The 21,009-nt window shown below is 35.1% G+C and overlaps 2 protein-coding genes and 1 pseudogene across 2 annotated transcripts; 2 read left to right on the forward strand and 1 right to left on the reverse strand.

Moving 5' to 3' along the window:
- The first annotated feature begins 1,168 nt into the window (after window positions 1-1,168).
- LOC143535119 (protein SHORT ROOT IN SALT MEDIUM 1-like) lies at window positions 1,169-9,204 on the forward strand. Its single transcript, XM_077029456.1, has 20 exons — window positions 1,169-1,309; window positions 3,071-3,187; window positions 3,264-3,340; window positions 3,548-4,141; window positions 4,239-4,284; window positions 4,641-4,733; window positions 4,817-4,872; window positions 4,964-5,078; window positions 5,169-5,380; window positions 5,462-5,525; window positions 5,598-5,771; window positions 5,863-5,893; window positions 5,987-6,963; window positions 7,041-7,115; window positions 7,197-7,271; window positions 7,364-7,690; window positions 7,802-7,981; window positions 8,081-8,122; window positions 8,211-8,273; window positions 9,077-9,204. Exons 1-20 carry the CDS (start codon window positions 1,250-1,252, stop codon window positions 9,164-9,166), a joined length of 3,468 nt encoding a protein of 1,155 aa, XP_076885571.1. The 5' UTR covers window positions 1,169-1,249; the 3' UTR covers window positions 9,167-9,204.
- Window positions 9,205-11,091: 1,887 nt separating this feature from the next.
- On the forward strand, window positions 11,092-13,654 carry LOC143535118 (heterodimeric geranylgeranyl pyrophosphate synthase large subunit 1, chloroplastic-like). Its single transcript, XM_077029455.1, has 2 exons — window positions 11,092-12,103; window positions 12,937-13,654. The coding sequence occupies exons 1-2, from the start codon at window positions 11,366-11,368 to the stop codon at window positions 13,168-13,170; spliced, it is 972 nt and encodes a 323-aa protein (XP_076885570.1). The 5' UTR covers window positions 11,092-11,365; the 3' UTR covers window positions 13,171-13,654.
- Window positions 13,655-15,980: 2,326 nt separating this feature from the next.
- LOC143535098 (tetrahydroberberine oxidase pseudogene) lies at window positions 15,981-17,960 on the reverse strand (annotated as a pseudogene).
- Between the last annotated feature and the right edge of the window lie 3,049 nt (window positions 17,961-21,009).

Consider the following 21,009-nt stretch of genomic DNA (forward strand, 5'->3'; position numbering starts at 1 on the left):
CTCCCGAGTTTGGAGTATCATACTTTCACACGATTCACAGGGTTCAACAAGCAATAAATATATCACGATGGGTGTTCATTGCTTGTTGTTTTGTCTGGTTCAGTAGTACTGCTTATCCTAGTGAGTTTTATGGACTCACTGGACCAGAACCTTCTCAAGCTCAAGCATTTACTTTTCTAGTTAAAAACCAACGCCTTGGAGTTAACGTGGGATCCGCTCAAGGGTCGACCAGTTTAGCTACATAATTTAATGCGTTTCCCGACCGAGAAGTCATTTTTGTTGGAGAAACTATGCGTGTTTGGGATTTGCGTGCTCCTTGGTAGGAGTGTTTTCGGGTTAGTTTTTCGGGTATCGGGTTTTTTGGGTCGGGTTATTCGGGTTTCAAAGTTTTAAATCTTGACCCGAAACCCAACCCGAATCTCTCACGGGTTTTTCGGGTTCGGGTAATTTGGGTTTTTTCGGGTTGGGTTAATCGGGTTTCGAGTATCCTAGAAAACAAAACAAAAAACAAAATTTTTTTAAAAACTACAAGGCTAAAACTAAAATAGCATATTATTGTTTGCTCGTAAGCAAATAATCAAATAATAAATCAACACAACTTGATAAAACAATCCAAAAGAAGAGTAAAACTAACTCGAACCATAATCGCTTTCAATCGGGCGTGATTTAGTTGTTCGATTACGGTTGCTATTAGTAATAAACGGAAAACATAAATTAACAAAAAACAATCGATCTATAATAGTTGTAATGACAACAATCGATTATGACTAGATTTTGATAACTTTAGTGGCTAAGACTAAGCATATTATACCTAAATATATATTTAATTTCAAAATTAAAAGTTTGTTCGGGTTATTCGGGTTGACCCGAAACTTATAAATCAAACCCGAAAACCAACCCGAATTACTTCGGTTCAGGTTAGTTCGGGTTTGGGTACGTGTTTTCTCGGGTTGGTTTCGGGTAAAAGTGACAACCTGCTCCTTAGTCAGAACCTCAAAGGGTCCAAAAGGGTTTAGGTATAAAAGAAATTGGACTCACTGACGTTACACAACTACTGGTATATTCATTCGGAGTGATCGAGTTCGTCTAAAGTCTAAAAGCTACCAGCTACTGGCTTTACAGGTACCGTCAGTTTCCATAGCTTAAGCCGATTCCATAACCATCAAATTTAGGGCTTAGAATTCGAATTTTAATACCAAAACGTTTTGTAGGTTGTTTGAGCTTCTAATTTGTGTGACGTAAAGAAATTATGTATCCTTCGAGAGTGAGTGGTGGGTATGGCCACCCAAACACACAGCCGCCATACTCTGTAAGATTATTATATCTTCATTTGTTTGTGTGAAGTTTACAAGTACAAATTAAATTAACGTGCTAACTATGCAAATCAAGTAGAGTATTTATGTTAGTGTTTTGTAAGTTGCAAACGGTTAATTTGTTAATGGTAGAACTCTAGAAGAGTATACCGAATTGTTAGTGTTAAATTTATATATATAAATATATACAGGGTTTGGATCAAATACAAATTAAATTAACGTGCTAACTGTACAAATCAAGTAGTGTAATTATATATACAAGTAAAGTATTTATGTAATTACATCGTAGTGTAATTACACTACACTATAATTACACTATGTTGTATATATAATTACACTAACACATTTAGCACGTTAATTTTATATGTATTTGATCCAAACCTTATATATATATATATATATATATATATATATATATATATATATATATATATATATAGCAATTTAACATTAACAATTCGGTATACTCTACTACAATTAACGAATTAACGGTTTGCAACTTACAAACCACTGACAATTGTAATAAGTAGGAACTGATTAAGACTTAAATGTTAAAACACTAATGTAAAACATTAAAAATTGACAACTAAGAATTAAAAAAACTGATGTGGGAAAAACCGGTGGTATATCGATATTATGCTAGAGGTCTGAAAGAGGAAACGCTATAGCATTGGTATTGACTGCATACAATTATTTTATGTTGTGGTATATGGATTGGAAACATGTTAGTATGTGACTAGTTTGGGACTCAATCTGGCTGAGAGTTAAGAGGGATATTTTTTAATTTTGAGAAAATGAGTACCGGGGAACGGGTTTTTTTTTATCTGTAATTGGTTTTGAGGTTAATTTATTGGCTTAACGGATATAATTTAGTGTTTATGTTTCGAGAAACTGTTCATTTAGAGATATTCACATAGTTGCTCACGAGTTCAGAATTTACATGGGGCATATGAATGTTACAATAATGTTTATTGTTTTAAGTGTTTTGTTATAAATGAATGCAACTATCACTTTTGTTTTTGTTTTGGAGGATTAATTTGCATCCTGGCATCTTGAAAAAATAGGGTTATAATTTTCTGATTTTTATTCATAATAGGTTCGGTAACTAATTGGTATGATTCAAGATGTTAACAGTTTTGAAACAACACATTTTGGAAGTTTTATTAGTTTTACACTAAACTTTATATTTTTTGAGTTTGTGTTTTCAATGTTCTAAAAAAATAAGCTCTACAAGTTTAGTTGCTAAACTAGCAAAGTTTTCATAAGATGTTGCTTTAAAGAAGTTCACATCTTGAATCATATCAACAGTTTATAGAATATATTGGAGACATGGTTCGGAAAACTATAACTCTACTTTTTCAACGAATAGATGCAAATTAATCTTCCAGATTCGAAGGGAATGTAATGGTTACATTAATTTATAAGAAACAATAAGCGTTATTGTAATATTCATGTTGAGCCTATGTGGATTTTAAATTTGAGTGCGACAATGTGATAATCTAGGTGAATAACTTCTTAAAAATAAACACTATTTTTTTAATATATATTTTTTTCATGTTCCCTTTAGATTTTCCCTTTAGGTGGGACGTTAATTTGTATGTTTGTCTTTTAATGTTCTATTCTCTACTTAAATGAAACAAGTCACTGCTATTTTATATTTAATATCCTTGGTGGAAAACAAGTTTGAATGAAAGATATAGATATATGTTTTTTTAAAAATTATTGTTGTTTCGTAACTTTTCATTGTTTTGGTGAAGTCTGATGGTGCTTCAAAGCATTCAGTTTTGTTGGGTAGGCATCCATCTACTGGAGCGCATTATGGTGGTCAATATACTTCAGTGTATGGTTCAACATCACACAACAGTGGTCTACATGTCAGTTAACTGTATCTTTTTTTTTATCTTAAATTGTTAATCAATTTATATCTATTTAACCAACGTTTCTGGATAGGCGGATATTTATGATCGTTTAGATGCAGCAACCGCGCTGAGACAAGAACTGTTACAGACTGCTTCTTTAGATGTTAGGTATATAACTTTCTTAACATTTGAAGTAATAACATGTTACCATTTATTCTATTATTATATAATATATATAGTATATTTCGTTTTGTTCATAAGTTATGATGATCAATGAGTGAGATACAGTAGATGTATACAAGTGGAAATCTCGAAGTAAAAGTTGATACGTTAATTATATTTTGTAAAACTAAGTAGCAAAAGCGATTCTGGCAGACAAGCTGATTATCTAGCAGCAACAGCTGGAACCGCTCGTCGTGCGGGCCAAGAAATTTTGCCATATGGTGGTAGAATTGAAGCGGATCTTCATACTCCATCAATTCTAGGGGCTGCTTCAAGGAGAGAAGTGGAAGATTTGGTGTATGTTCGTGGTTCTGCTAATCCTGGTTATGGAGTTAGCCTGCCACCTGGCAGGGACTATGTTCACGGGAAGAGTTTACATGGCGTATCCCTGGTATCGGCTTTTTCAAGTGATGTTTTGGCACGGGCGGGCTATTCGAGGCTTGATGATCGTAAAGATGACGTGGCGTATGCTCGGGATATTGAACGCAGAGAAGAAGATCGTCGTCGGGAGATTTTACGAGAGCGAGAGCGCAGACGGGAGCGAGAGCGAGAGCGAGAACGGGAGCGAGAACGGGAGCGAGAAAGGGAACGGAAACATAGGAGGGAACGGGAAAGAATCTTGGAAAGGCGGGAAAGGGAAAGAGAACGGGAAATTAGGCGGGACCGGACCCCACCAAGAATCTCTAGGGACCGAGCTCGTTTCACATCAGCAAAGCGCGGGAGGTCTGCAAGGCGGGGTTCACCTAGGTGGAGTTTGCTGCTTACTTTTAGCTCTGTATGTATAGCTGCTATTGTATATTGCAGCCTTCAAAACTAACATTGGTGTTCTTCTATCATGCTGAAGGCGTCTTTCACCAGTTAAAGAAAAGCGAAGAGAATATGTCTGTAAGGTAAAACGCCACATCAGACCTTTGTTGTTGACTAATCTTCTACTGAAGATCACGGTGACCTTTGTTTGATTGCTGATCTGCCTTGAGAACCGTTTTCTTTATTTACTTTATTGGTTTTCTGTTCATCATTTGGTTGAACCCTTGAGGAGATCTTCATCCATTGTTTGTTTGGTGATCGAAGGTGGTTGTTGGTCAAGTTCATGTAGATGGCTATATAATTCCTTTGAAGGACAAAGACTTAAGTTTTTAAAGATATTAGGGCATTTATTGAGTTTGTTGATAGTCGCCAATATATTATCTTGAATTGTTTTATTCTTTTTCCCACATTTCAGTTATTTAAGTTATTACCTTTGCAGGTTTACACATCCAATTTGGTGGCTACAGAAAAGGATTATTTGTCCATAGAGAAACGGTATTCTAGGCTATATGTTTCTCCAGATTGTTCCAAGGTACATGGATTTTAACTTTTTATAGATCAGCATCTTCTCCATTCTAAATTATTGACATTAACTTGAGTGATTATTTGTTTTAGGTGATTGTTAATTGGTCAAAGAAAGACCTTAACATTCCTTTTAATACCCCTATCAGGTATGCCTGCTCTTGTTTTGTTTATAATTTTATTTTTATTTTTAATTATGGAGCAACGTGTGTTTTAACAAATTTTGATACTGTTGAACAGCTTTGAACATGATTTTGTGCAAGAGGAAACATCAAGTGAACATGACTCAGCATCTACCAAAACAATTAATAATGGCCATGTAATGGAAAGTGGAACTACTCGATGGAAGGCAAAGGTTGATATTTTGACCTAGTCAAAGACTTGAGTTTATTTTGGAGTGTATAATATGGTTTCATGTTTGGTCTCTTTTGCTTGTTTGGTTCAGATGATATTGATGAGTGGGCTTAGCCGTAACGCTTGGGAGGAGTTGTCATCTGAAAGAAAATATGAAGATCGCATTCCCCATCTTTGCAATATGCTTAGGTTTGCTTGTCTTAAAGACGGGAATTCTTTAATGGCAATTGGTGGTTCGGTTGACACTGTTGATGGCAATGATCCTTTAGGAGATCAATCCACTTTAATTCAAACTATAAACTTGTACATCCTCTGTATTCTCTAAAATCAAATTATAAACTTGTACATCCTCTGTATTCTCTAAAATCAAATTATAATCTCTAGGTATGCGAAGGACCTCACAGGACTTGACTTAAAGTACTGCCGAAACTGGAATCCATTTTTGGAGGTAATTTCAAATTTTATTTTTGTATATCTTTTTGTTAATTCTTCAGTAAATTACTTGTTTTGACATTTGCAGATCCACTATGACAGAGTTGGGAAAGATGGGTTGTTTAGTCATAAGGAAATCACAGTCCTTTATATTCCTGATTTATCAGATTGCTTACCTTCAATAGATGCATGGAGAGATCAGTGGCTGGCCCACAAGAAGACCATTGCAGATCGAGAACGCCTGCATGCTCTTAAAAAAGAGGTATACGAAAAAGAGAATTTTAAAAAAAAATATTAAAATAGATGAACTCCTTTTCTGGTACTAATATTTTCTTTAATCCTTTGTTTTTTAGAAATCACGTGAAACAAAAGAAGCCTCAAAAGGTAATATTTTAATGAGAACTGAGCTGGAGGCTGTTTTTTCTGCTTAAGGGTTTTATTGTAAGTTTGACTTTACAACATGTTAATTTTGAACAGATAAGGAGCCAAAGACGAAAAAAGATTTGAAAAGTGTTGAAAAACAGGAAACAAAGAAAGATACCGGATCGGCATCAAAAGTTAATGGAAAAGGAAAAGTTGATACTTCAGTTAAAGCAGAGAAATCTGGAAAAGACGGGGACAAAACCGTAACTGAGAAGAAAGACGGCGACGAAACTGTAACCGAGCAGAAAGACGCAGACAAAAACGGAACCGAGAAGAAAGACGCGGACAAAACTGTAACTGAGAAGAAAGATGTGGCTGAGACAGTTGCTGAAGGGGGCAATTCTGGAAAAAAGAATGAGACGGACAATGCTTCTGGTGCTCAAACATCTGGCAGTGGAAAGAAGATTATCAAAAAAGTTGTTAAAAAGAAGGTTGTTAAGAAAGATGCAGCCGAAAATGCACCCAAACAGGATGATACAACTACAGAGGTTATTAATGAAGATGCTAAGTCATCTGGCACTCCTCTGACAGCTAAGACATCTACCAAAAAGAAAGCTATTGAAAAGTCTTCAGTGGTGAAGATCGTTAAGGAAGAAGATGAAGTTAACGAACCTGAGTGTTCTGATGACAAGATAAAAAGTGAAGATGCGGCTGTTAACACTACTGCTAACAAGAAAATAGTTAGAAAGGTTGTTAAGAAAAAAGTAGTTGCTAAGGATGTTAATATGGATAAAACGGTTAAGGAAAACGAAGCAGGGTCAACCGCAAGTGAAGTTAAACCAGTGACCAACGAGGCTGCCCCAAGGGACGCTGGTGGCTCAACTGAAGTTGGAAATAAAAGCGAGAAAGTTGAAGTGAAGGAAGAGAAGAAAGCTAAAGTGGAGGGTGGTTCTGACAAGAATGAGAAATCGAAGGATGGGAATTTTAAAACTGAAAGCCGGGGTAAGGAGGTAAAAGATAAGAAAAGGGCTGAAGAGCCACCTAGACATCCAGGGTTGTTTTTACAAACAAGAGGGAACAAGAATTCAAAAGTAAGTTTTTATAATCACTTGTATTGTATGCAGTAAGCACCGTTTACATTATTTAATTGTCACATTATCTGCAATAGCTGCGTTCATTATCACTTTCACTGGACTCGCTCTTGGATTATACTGACAAAGATACTGAAGAATCAACATTTGAGGTATGCCACATCTTAATTATCTTTGTTCTTCTTAAGCTTAAATACATTTTTTTTTTGTTAATCGAGTCTCTTTCTTTGCAGCTATCTGTATTTGCTGAAACATTTTATGAAATGCTTCAATATCAAATGGGTTCTCGAATATTAACTTTCCTCCAGGTCAGTTTATGTTACTTAAATAGTACCTATCGTTTAATTATATACGGTTTATGTGACGGTTTGCTGATGATATGCTATTTACTGTTTTGTAGAAATTAAGGGTCAAATATGTGGCCAAAAGGAACCAGAAGAAAAGGCAGAGGGAAGAAACTTCTGAAACTTCTGATAAGAAGGAAAAGGAGAAAACCAAAAAATCATCATCCCCAAAGCGCCAAAAAACTGAGGACGACACTGATGAAAGCAAACCTGTTAAAACTGAAACAATTGAAGATGAAAAAGATATGGTTATTGATAACGTGGAGAACACGAAAGAAGATGAGTCAGAAAAAGATGAAGGTTCAGAAGAAGATCCGGAAGAGGATCCTGAAGAAGAACCAGAAGAAGATGAACACATGGCTGATGCAAGTCCTAAAATTGATGCAGAAAACGAGGCAGGTTTTAGCTGTTCTAATCATTTAAGGAATCGGAAAATTATGTGTGTTTACATCGTTGTTTCTGGTCATGTATAATAATTTATGGTTTATTTACAGGAGAAAGCCGAGGAAGATATAGCTGACGTGGACGTGAAGTCTGAAAAAAAGGACGAAAAAGTGAAAAATGAACAAGAAGATAGTGTTGAAGTGGACGCAAATCGTGCGAGAAAAGAAAACTCAAAGTCGGACACGAAGAAGAAAGAATCTGTGGTTACCATTGACAAGGAACTTCTGCAGGCATGTTAACTTCTAAATGTCATTCTAGTGAAATATTACTATTAGTTTTACAAAGTTATATGAATGCCATTTTGACACGTGATTGATTCTTTGTAACAGGCTTTTAGGTTTTTCGACCGAAATCGAGTAGGCTACATCAGGGTAACTTGAATTGTTGATGATGATATTCACCTTTTCATGTGAAAGTATCTGTTTTAACTAATATCTTTTAATTCATATGTGTTCGCAGGTTGAAGATTTACGGTTAATACTGCATGCATTGGGAAAGTGCCTGTCTCACAGGGATGTCAAGGTGATAATTACAGCTTGTTTAGTGCTTTTTTTTTGTTTCAAACTTGTCAAATGTGTAACTTTATCACATAAATCATTTATAAAATTCCAATAAAGGAAATACAAAAACTTCTTTTGCTGGTGGGCCCAGTTCAACCTCACATAAAATAAAAGGGGTTTTCTAGGGACACCGCCCCTTTTTGCTAAAGAAACCCACTAGTACACCCCGTATAGCAATGGCGTAGCTTAGTTGGGCCAGGGGTGGCCCCGACCCCCTCCGGTTTTTTTTTCGCTCGGTGGTGTAAATTTATCCTTTTTCGGCCGAAAATGTTTATACATAGTGTAAATTAACCTGTTTTCGACCAAAATTTTGAGTCCGGACCCCTTTGTTTTTCGCTCGGTAGGGTAAATTTGTCCTTTTTTGGCCGGAAATTTTTATACATAGTGTAAATTTACCCGTTTCCGACTGAAATTTTGATCCCAATCCCTCCGTTTTTATGCTCGGTAGTGTACATTTATCCTTTTTCGGCCGAAAATTTTTATACATAGTGTAAATTTACTCGTTTCCGACTGAAATTTTGAGCCCGCCCCCCTCTAGTTTATGAATATTTTTATACATATTTAGTTCGGCCCCCTCGACGTGTATGTCCAAACTTTGCCACTGCTGTATGGGCTATACGGGCGTATAGGCCCCCATATATGCCCCGTATAGCCCTATACAGGCGTATAGGCGCCCAGGGGGGGGGGGGGGTTCCCTAGTAGGACCCAAATAAAATCTATCCCATTTTGCTCAGTTTGGCGTCATGACTTGTTATTTGGATTCAGGAACTAGTACAAAGTGCACTGTTGGAGAGCAACACTGGGAGGGATGATCACATACTTTACAATAAGTTAGTGAAAATGACTGATATCTGAGCCTGGGATTTTAGTAATTATCACATGACATTTTTTATTCGGTGTTTGAATTTTTATGTGTAGACTTCTATTTTCATTTTTAATTTATTTTGATAAACCAGTAATTATCTAACAACCATACAAAGCATAGATTAATTAAACTTGAAACTTTATTAACAGCTTAATCTTTATAATTAAACGGTCATAGTATACTACAATGAATGTTTTAGAAACCAGTAATTATTAAACTGGCTACTTTACCAATCAGAGTGATCTCATAAACTATAGATTGCCATATGTATAACTAGCTTTTATCCCCCGCATTACGGGGTTTGGTTAACATTATTCTTTATAATATATATATATATATATATATTTGATTTTTATTTTATTTATTGTACAGAAGTTAATAGTATACTTAGTATTTGATGGTGAAAGAGTTTTACAAGTAAATGAGATATAAGCCGATGTAAAAGTTATCCGGGTTTGGTAAGACCCATGCTTATTTTTTTTACTATAAAATTGTTTTTTAATTATAAATAATATATATCTTTTTTAAATAAATCAGATGTAAATCAGATATTTAATTTTAGTATATTCATATTTTATAGGATTAGCCCTGCTTGCGGTGCGCACATATGATGTATATATGTGTGAACCCTCGGGTGGGCAAAAGTGAAATTGCACTAATTTTGACGTTATTTTACTAATCTCGTGAAAATAACGTTAAAAGTGACGGACGGTTAATCAGGCATCATGTAGTGGCGTTGATAGCCGATAGACAAGGGTACATGCACCGATCAGCCGGTCCCGATGATTGAGTGCTATGTGCCTTATGTCCAAGGCTTGATGCAAAACTACTATCGAGCCGGGGGTCTCACCGGAAGCAGCCTCTCTATCCTTATGGGATAGAGGTAAGGCTGTCTACATCTTACCCTCCTCAGACCCTACCATAGCTTTGCTATTGGTGGGATATACTAAGTACGATGATGATGATGATGATGATGATATTTTATAGGATTTTCATATCAAGTATTTGATGAGATTAATTTTTAATTTAATGAGATATTATAACTCATTTAAGGAGTACTTGGGTTTGGTGAGACCCATACCCGTCAATTCGGGTCAAATGCATAAGAAACCTTCATTTACAAATAATATAATATGATAACTTGAGAGAATTTAGTGAGCAACTAGAGAGCTTTTAAAGGTTTCATTTATATCTATAATATATATAAACGAAACCATAAAAATCCAATGTATCGCGATGTGGTCGCTCCCTCTTTTTTTGGAGTGTCCAGGTTTGCTTGATTTTTAAATGGAGGCTTCCCATGCATTTAATCCGAATTCACGGGTATGGGTCTCATCAAACCCAGATATTTCTTAAACGGGTTATAACATCTCATTAAATTAAAAACTAATCTCACCAAATATTTGATATAAAATTCCTATAAAGTAAGGATATAATAAAAATTATTATCTTATTTATCTAAAAAAACCAGGTTATAACATCTCATTTATTTGTGAACAATTTATCATCATACTATAAGTATATTATTAACTTTTATAAAATAAAATATATAAAAATTCAAAAAATAAATAATAATTAAAAACAAATAATATAAAACAACCCCGTAATACGAGGGATAAAAACTAGTATATCATAAACAATTAGACATAGATGTATTGTATCATATAAGCATTACAATAACTCAATAAGGTTTATCAAGAAGATGGTGACAAAGATATTAAGGTTGAGTTAAATGAAGCCATTTGGTCCCGAAATTTGAGCTCGCTTGCTGCCTTTCCATTGAAGCTTCGCTGAAATCAACAAGATAGTACACACATATAATAATAATAATCGTGTTAAACGTATCCAAATGGCACATAAAACGTGTAATGGTTCATTTTATCATGTAGACAAATTAGTTGACTAGTTGTAAATATCATCCACGTCATACGTGCAATGTTTTTTGATTATATTTTATAATTTGTCGGTAGGTAAGTCTTTCTCGATGGACACTCGCATAATTACATATATATGCAATATAATTTCAAACCACTAGAGTCCAAAGCTTGTGTAAAGGCATATCTTCAAGGAACATATCAAACTAACAAAAAGAATCTAAAACCACCTTGAGTTATAAAAACCCACGTCTATCATAACATATTAAGATTTATAAACCTAACCATATCTTGATCCTTAAAACTAACATACAAATGACTTCACTTTTGCATGTTCCAATGACTATCCATGCCACCATGCTCAAACCAGTACGCCTACCCGTACCTATACCCAAAACCAATTTCAAATTCGACACCTACATGACCGAAAAGGCAAAACTCGTCAACAACGCGTTAGATCAAGTCGTGCCATTACAAGAGCCACTTAAAATACACGAAGCCATGCGGTACTCATTACTAGCCGGAGGAAAACGAGTAAGACCCATATTATGTCTCGCCTCGTGTGAGCTCGTAGGCGGTGTGGAGCCGTGTGCTATGGCGATGGCTTTAGCCGTCGAAATGGTGCATACCATGTCATTAATACATGATGATCTCCCATGCATGGATAATGATGACTTTAGAAGAGGCAAGCCTACAAACCACAAGGTGTTTGGTGACGACACCGCGGTTCTAGCCGGTGATGCATTGCTTTCACTAGCGTTTGAGCATTTAGCCACACGAACCGTAGGCGTTGGACCGGGACAAGTGGTTCAAGCAATAAGTGAGTTAGGGTCAGCTGTGGGCTCTTTGGGGCTTGTAGCTGGTCAAATAGTTGATCTTGCTAGTGAAGGACAACAAGATGTTGATTTAAACAAATTGGAGTACATTCATGTCCACAAGACTGGGAAGCTGCTTGAGGCCGCGGTGGTCGGTGGGGCGGTGTTGGGTGGTGGGAGCTCGGGTGAGGTGGAAAGGGTTAGACAATATGCAAGGTGCATTGGGTTGTTGTTTCAGGTAGGTTGTGCATGGTTCGGTTTGGTTTGGTTTTGGGCTAACCAAAATTTCAATTTTTGATTTTTTAAAAACCGTCCGATTTCGGTTTTCAGTTTGGGTTCGGTTCAGTTTTTTTTACGGTTTTGCTATTTGAACTTGTCATATAAGGGATTTTGTTTTTGGGAAGAAAAAAGAACTTATACATAAATCGTTATGTTAATTAATAGCCAGGGACGTCTTTGAAAATCGTTAAAATTTTTGGGCCGAATAAGAAAAATTTAGGAGCTTAAGTAAAAGGTCTTAAAATTAAATTTTTAAACAATTAAATTAAAATTTTAAACTTTTTTAGGCCGTTTTTTTACGGTTTTATATTAGGTTTAAACAATTAAATTTTATATGGGCTTACATGGTTATGATTTGAGTTGTGTAATTTTTTTTTAAACAAGCTTGAATGAGTTGAGTAATTGAGTTTAAACATTAAAAACACATATTTTTTTTTTCATAAAAATAAAAAAATTTCAGGCTTAGCTAAGTGATCGGGCCGTGGACCGTCAACCACATTGTCCTCCTATCAAAGCCGGCCATGTTAATAGCTATTTGATTATTACACATCTGAGCTAAAATATTTGAGTAAGACACTTATTAAATATTTCTTCTAAATCACATAACATAAAAAATAAAAACCTACAAATTCAGTTCGGTTCAATTTTTATTTCTTGCAGAACAAAAGCCAATCCGTAAGTTCGGTTCTTACAAAAACATAAAACCAAACTGTCGGTTTTTTAGTTCATTTTCTCAGTTTGGCCTTTTCGGGTCACTTTTTCCGGTTTTATGCACACTCATAATACTTTCAGGTAGTGGATGATATACTGGACGTGACAAAATCTTCAGCCGAATTGGGGAAAACCGCGGGTAAAGATTTGTTGAGCGATAAAGCGACGTACCCAAAACTGATGGGGTTGGAGAGAGCCAAAGAGTTCGCGGGCGAATTGCTCGAAAAGGCGGTGCGTGAGCTTGCTTACTTTGATACCGGGCGTGCAGCACCCTTGTACCACTTGGCACATTATATTGCATATAGACAAAATTAAATCACGTATATTGTATGTTGCAATATAGACAAATTAATCAGTTATCAAATTGACTGGTTCTATGTTATGGGTCTATTATCACTAGGAAGTTTATGTGCCTTTTAAATTAATGTTTTTTACTTTTTTGTTTGGATGTTTGATGTCCGTATGCATGATGATTTTCTGATATTTTTTGATTTTTTCGACAGATTAATATGTTCAAGAAAATGTCGATGTCATTCGTCTTATTCTCAAAATGTTCATCCCTAAATCGCATCTAATTAACGGCTTTTAATCAATACTAGATAGGATTGTTCACCAACAACATTATGTCATTTGTTCAAAAAATCTCGTTGGAAACAAAAAGAAAAAAAAACTTGTCAGTCTAAAAATTCTTGTTAGAAGACGGAAGCTAAAAAAATCCTGGACACCAAAATAAATACCGGATGCATGTTGTAAAAATCGTACCTAGGCGCCGATTAATCGTTAGTTGGTACCTCACCGACTGGTCGTCGATTAATTGTTGGTCCCTAGTCACCGCTCGACTAGCGCCTAACGAGTTCAATATTCGGATGTCTAAAATATCCCATCAACTCCAACTATTAAAAAAAACAAACATTGACCCGATAGTTTTATGACACGTGAGTCGTGGCACAATGTTATTTGTTAAAAATCTTGTCGGATAATGATTAAAAAAATGTGTGGGTTAAAGAGATTAGGTGTGGACATTACGAAGAAAAGCTGGTCAAATAGATATTTTATTTACTTTGATTGGTAAATGGACGTTGTGATCAGAGGCGGATCTATGGGTTGGATTGGGGGAGCGGTCGCCCACCTTAAATTATTTTTTTAGTGTTATTTGTATGTGAATGTCTCAATCGCCCCCTTAAAATTAGAGTTAAGTTCTGATATCGCATTCCAAGAAAATAATCCCTGGGTCCGTCACTAGTTATGATCATCGTCTCTAAAGTTATTCCTAGATATTTGATAAATGACAACTCTGGACGTTGTCTTCTTTTCATCTTTTGGGACAACCAAACAACGCCCGTAATTATTTTTAAACGACTCAAAACGAAACTCCAAAGTTGAGTTTCTTTTCGCTAAAAATGCCGTTAAAAAATAACAAATAAAATAACTTGAATTTGGTGTTGAGTGATTTAAATGAATCCAATTTGATTTTGCCGTTGATTTGAAAAGTGAACCTGCGGCCAAAGAATGGACCAAATAAGAGTGCATGGCGGCGGACCACTTTGGAGTTTGGACAAGTTTGCCATATGGCTGTTAACAAAATCTTAGACAATGTACAAGTTTGCCACGTGGGATCTTTAACCTAAAAGTCAGACGTGTGCAGTTCTGAACACAAGAGTGCGTGCCCACCTGTCACTGGCTGTTAATTTTATTGTTTAGAAACTCATGTATTATATGAGTTAAATAAAAATTAATAAAGTAAATAGTAACACTATAATTAAGATTTATGAATTACAAAACGAGTTTTTCTACAAGATATGATTGAAATGATGCGTAAGTACTTTAAGAGAGAGGCAAGTTCTTGTGAATGGAAACAAAAATAAGAAGAGTGAAAATAATTTATAACTTACAGTTTTTTTAAAGTAAAAAAAACTTATAACTTAAAGTTTAATAAAAAAATGAAAAAAGTAAAAACATAAAAATATTGTCACCGTCTTTCTCATTTTCAAAAAAAAAGACCACACACAATGGTGAGTTAAAAAAGTCATTTTATCTTTTTGTTTATAATTGATTTAGGATAGTTTAGATATAGCTAGAGGGGTTCTTAGAAACCATACAAACTTTATTAAGGATGTGTATGCTAGGATGGTGTAGGGGTAACACTCTTGAAATGACATCGTCGTCCATGGTGACGCGTTATTACAGGAGAAGCTAGAGATACAACCACTGTAGGGGCAACACCCCAAAAATGACATCGGCCCATGGTAAAACATTGTTACAAGAGAAGCTAGAGAAGCAACTACTTGATAAAGACAAGAAAGAAGATAAGGATTACAGTTGGAAAACTACTGTTCTTGGACATGGTCGGCCATAAGGATTACAACTGAAATAATAGTACGATTGTAAATGCTATATTATGCTTATAAATAGCCTGTATGCTTGTAACAATGCCATGATCGTTATTCATATCAATAAACATTCTTAAATGTGTGTTTTAATATCATTTTAGTTTATTTTTTTTTCTTTAATTTGTATGGCCTTTGATGCGGCAAATCCAATATGTCGTGACAAGATGAATTTAATGTGCTAAAATGATCGAATTGGTTGCGTCATTTTGAATATATTGTTATAGGATTTAATATGCCTCGTTTGATTGAAATCCACTGTCAAAAGATACTTGTCGCACTCAGTTTGATTAGCTTAATTTACTTTCAAGTGAGAGATGATGTCTGATTTTTTAAGCACGACCCTATGTATCCTATGTATGCAACACACAACACGTGATAGTTGGGTGAGACATTTTGTTTTTGAACATATATTTTTTAAAATAGTTATTGTTTATAAATCCTTTACCGGCCACAATAAAACATGGTCGCTAACAGATAAATTTCTGATTTACTACGTCGTCCTTTTGGTCCAAAGATTTCACGTGCCAGGTTTCACATGTTTTCCACGTGGTTGACAAGTTCGCAAAGTTGTGTCACACGACGAAGGTAAAAGTAAAAGTTGATTTATGAAAAAAAACTAAGTCGTCAAATTAATATTTTTTTATAAGTTTTGACTGTTGAAATGTTTAATTTTAAGATTATTATTAATCAAATCAACAATGACAAATTATATTTCCACCATAAAATGTGAGGATCAAGAACAAAACAAGATGGAACTACAAAATAAACACTTAAAACTCCCAATTACAAATTGCAAGTTTATTTAAGAACATAAAAAACATAAACAAGAACTATTTAGTATATACTATGAATATTTCTTCATCTGATCAAATAGCTTCACATGGTCTTTGATCAGTTGAAAACCGGTATACTTTGTGGGTGCCTAAAGAAATTCTCCGGATCAACTTCACCCTTTATTCGAATCAACTTCTTAAAATTGTCTCTTTTCCAATACCTCTCACCCCAAACACTTGCTTCTTCATAACTACCATTACCAACACCCAACTCAAGATCATTGTAGTTCGAATAGGCCTCCCTCGGGTTCTTCGACACGTACGACTTCATAAACCTCTCAAACCCGCGCAACCAGTCTAGCCGCTTAAGCGACACGTTGGTTGTGTCCGAAGCTTGATCATTAAAATTCGCACCCTTAGTCAGTTGGTACAACACCCCAGATCTATGCGGATACAGAATCGATGTTTCCGAATACTCCTCCATCTTCCCACCAAAAGGGTTCGTGATCATAATTTCTGATCCATCATTCTCAAACATCTTTCTCCATATCTTTCTGAGCTCGCTTTTCGGGATAGGTGTCCGGACATAGTCTGATTTAATCTTGTAGTTCCATTGCCTCACAATGGCGGATTCGTTAGCTAGAATCGATGTCGGTGTTGAGCTTGTGAATCCTTGATCTCCTAACACAAGACTAGACTGGATCATGCTCATTTCTTCACAAGTTTCTTGTTTCACATTCAGCTCGGGGAATTTATCGTCTAACAATCGAAGCAATGCATCAATTCTACCAAGATAAAGTCCTTCAAACAACATTCGTATGGTTTTCATGCGAGTATTGCCTATGTTTTCCGTGAACATTTGAACTCTAATGAACAAATTCGGATCGATACATGGTGCTACATATTGGTATTTATAGAATAAATCTGTTGCATTTTCTTCTAGGGTTATATTCCTCTTAAAAACAGTTACTATTTTCGGTACTGGTACCAGTCTCAGTTTCCATGCAAGAACAATTCCAAAACTAGAAGCACCACCACCACGAATCGCCCAAAACAAATCCTCACCCATCGATTTCCTATCAAGAATGTTTCCGTTAACATCCATGAAACGAGCGTCCAAAACATTATCGGCACCCGTACCATATTTCCTAACTAGGTTTCCATACCCACCACCACTCAAATACCCGCCAACGCCCACCGTAGGGCAAACATCCGCGGGGAAATACAAGGTGTTGGTCTTTTGAGATATACTATAGTAAACTTCACCAAGAAGTGCACCACCTTGGACCCATGCGGTCTCACTTTCGACGTTGATGTCTATAGACTTCATATTGACAAGATCAAGCATGACAAAGGGAACTTCAGCGGTAGACGAGAGGGCTTCAAAGTCGTGTCCTCCTGACCTGATTCGGATTTCATATCCGTGTTTCTTGGTGCATAATAGAGTTGTTTGGACTTGGGATTCGTCGATGGGAGTTACGATGATTGATGGTTTAGGAGTGGAGGGTTTGATGAACCTAAGGTTGTTGGTTCTAATCTGCCAAGAGGAAAAGAAAGAGGAGTTGAGGGGGGTTACAATGTTTTCAGAGATGGAGGTGATGTTGTTGGAGTTGGATTGGAGGCAGCTTATGAAATCTTGTGAATTTGGTGTATTATTAAGAATATGGGATGAGGCTCTTAATGAAACAAATGCACAAAGAGTTAGAACTAGGAAGAACATACAAGAAGTGGTTGAGATTTCCTCATGTTTTGTTGTGTTTGAGCTAATGGAGATGTGTGTGCTCATATATATAGAGTGGAGAGTCATTGGCTGCTTTGAAACATAACAAAAGACCATCTAGAATTATGAGATTAATTGGTAGATAAATGTGTTAATTAATCAAATAAAGTTTAAACACAAGAAAAGTAGCACAACAAAAGCATGGAAAACTAGTGGAAATTAGATCCGTTATTTAATTGAGGAACTGATCATAACACTTATCATTAATTTATCCTAAATCACAATGATGACTAATTTGTTAGATTTTAATATATTACTACTATTTTCCTTTTGTGAACTTTCTAATTTCTCTATTAATTTATGTTAGCAAATAAATGAAAAGTCTTGAAGTACGAACATTTTAAGCAAATTAACGTATGAAATTTCAAACCTAAAAGTCAAGTTTGTCATTTGATTTTTTCTAAGTTTATCTTATATTTACCATTTTAATTCTACTTAAAAAAAAAGTAATGGATCCTTCTATAAGACCAACCTAGCATGTTATTAAATATATTTGATATATAAGAAATTAATATATTACACACGGGTTAAATTAATTCAACATTGTAAATCAAAATATTTTATAAAGATTTATATGTTGGATGTCATCAGCCATTGATGCAATAAGAAATTATCAATATTTAATCAGAAATAGCAAATAATTGCTAAGAATGTATATTAAGGCAGCCATTAATTAATACCCATAAACTCTCCCTTGTGACACATTTAATCTCATTTGTTGTGAATAGATTCACAAACACAAAGTGATAAAGTCACGTAATCATCAAATTAAATTTGCTCGAATTTGAAGTAACGAGAGAAAAAATACAATACAAAGAACACGTGGAAGCAGATAAATCGGTTTCATACAAATGAAAACCAAATGAGCCGAATAATGTAGTTGATGTAATGTAACACTAGAATTGTTTACATGCAAAACATCCGAAAGATGCTAGCTATTGATAAACCTCATAAGAAGTTACATCCAAAGCACCCAAAAGATATTGATAAGCCCCGTAAGAGATTGCATGCAAAGCATCAGTTTCAGAGGTGTGTGTATGTGCCGACCATTTGAATCCATAGAAGGGAAGAATTGACGTACATTAGTTTCGGAAGTTTATGTTCGATTATAGATGACATGTGTATCGGGAAGACTCACAATTAGGCGGTCAATCTAATAGGAAAAATGATTTTACATTAGATAATCTTTTCTCCTTTCTAATCCTACAATCCTCGTTAATAAACGTAACAAAAGTCATATAAACTACATGTTTTACCACTAATTTCCAAATGATTGGTTGAGATCTTCCGTACCACCCTTACACCTCTGGGGACGGCAGGGAGGTAGGAGTACCGGTCACGGGACGGCGTGGGGACAAAAACGCGTTTGAAACGTTTCCTGAACGAACCCGTTAAATGGGGACAGTCAACAAACGATTCCGGGACGTATCCGATGAATTTCGGCGCCACATACGGTATTCCGGTGCCGGAAAACCGATGAAGAAGATGGAAGAAGAAGAAGAGACGGCTGGACTTTTTTAAAGTGTTTTAGGTTAAATTATAAGTTTGAGTTTAAACATTAAACCCCTTGATTTTTCAATTATTTGCGTCTAGTCCCTAAACTTTGTTAAAATTACATAAATAGTATTAAATTATGTTATACATTTTAACATTTAACCCTCACTATTTAGATTAGTTTACATTTGATCCTCAACTTGTAATTTTATACATAAAATGTTTAAATGACATTATATATAAATAAAAATTAAATATTTATTTATTTATTATTAATAATTAATTACCTATGTAATATATATTTTTATTTTTTTTATAATTTTTTTCCGTACCCGTGCCGTACCTGTTTCTTGATTTTTTGAATTTTGCCGTTTTCCGTTCCCGTACCCATGCCCGTTTCACATTTATGTACCAGTTCCCGTGCAATATAGGTGATAAGTTTAGAGCCCATTGAACCTTCAAAACGCTCCAAACGAATATATAACTAAAAAAAATGGTGCTAGTAAACATCAACTTACACCAAAATATATAAATAAAAAAGGTGTGTGGTCATATGAGACTGTTAAGAGGTAGTGTCATTTTTGTATGGAATTGAGAATCAAACTTTAGCATAGTAAAGTTATACCTTATTTCAGATTCAATTTTCAAAAACTGAGATAAGAGATGCTTAGCTTCTGGGAAGTGTTCCAGCAGGGAGAGATTCGGCGTGTTGCGAGCTGATCACTTTTCTTTTGCTTTTACCAAACGGATGTTCGCCTTTTGTCAAAAGGAAGAAGAGGACACAGCCTAAATTAAACACATCCATAGCCGGTGTTCGGTGTTTGGGCCATATTAAGAATTTGTTCAGGCGATCGCCATCCTTTAGTTCCTGAACCTATATGCAACAAATGTGTAAACAACCAGACGACAAGCGGGTCTAAAAATATAAAAAATATCTAAAGGAATATGATAGCTAGCCAGTGGTTGATGTTAATTAGTTACCGAGAGTATTAGCCATTAGGTGCAAAAGATGGCTGATTCGCAACAAGGCGCCTACTACCCATAATAGAAATTCGGATACTTTTGTTGTGTATCAACACGTGGGAAGGGTTCAGATAGCCGTGAATAATCCTAGCGGCATGCAAGTATTCAAGGCCAACAACAATGATACATACGTACGTATATATGATACTCTAATTGTTTTATAAGGGCATATATGATATTTTAGTTACCTTGTAAGGGCATATATGATATTTTAAAATTTGCTTGTATATATATATATATATGATATTTATAATGTTTGAAAGGGTATATATGAAATTATTTCTATATTCGTTACTATAAACATTCTAAAAACATGAGGCGTTTTGTAAATAAAAAACATAAACCCTAGCTAATCCATCTTTTTTTTCCTTTTAGATTTAATCCATATATAGTTGAGTTGACTTTTGCAAAAGGAAAAAAAAACTGTGGTGTCTCGATTGTTCCAAGGTGAGCAGTTATCAAGCATTAGAAGATGTGTTATCGTAAATGCTTCTCATATATATATATATATATATATATATATATATATATATATATATATATATATTAGTGCTTGTGTTTTTTGTTATCATGAATGACATGGTGAGTTGTGCGGGCTGAATAACGGGTCAAAATCAAAATAGAGTTGGGTTAAAATCATTAGAGTCATGTTTGCATTAGTCTGTAAACAAATTTTTGTTCATTTTTTTGGTAA

The sequence above is a fragment of the Bidens hawaiensis genome, unplaced genomic scaffold, assembly GCF_021521415.1.
Source record: "Bidens hawaiensis isolate Kalapana, Puna unplaced genomic scaffold, B.hawaiensis_p1.1 tig00010387_1, whole genome shotgun sequence".
Classification (NCBI taxonomy): Eukaryota; Viridiplantae; Streptophyta; class Magnoliopsida; order Asterales; family Asteraceae; genus Bidens; species Bidens hawaiensis.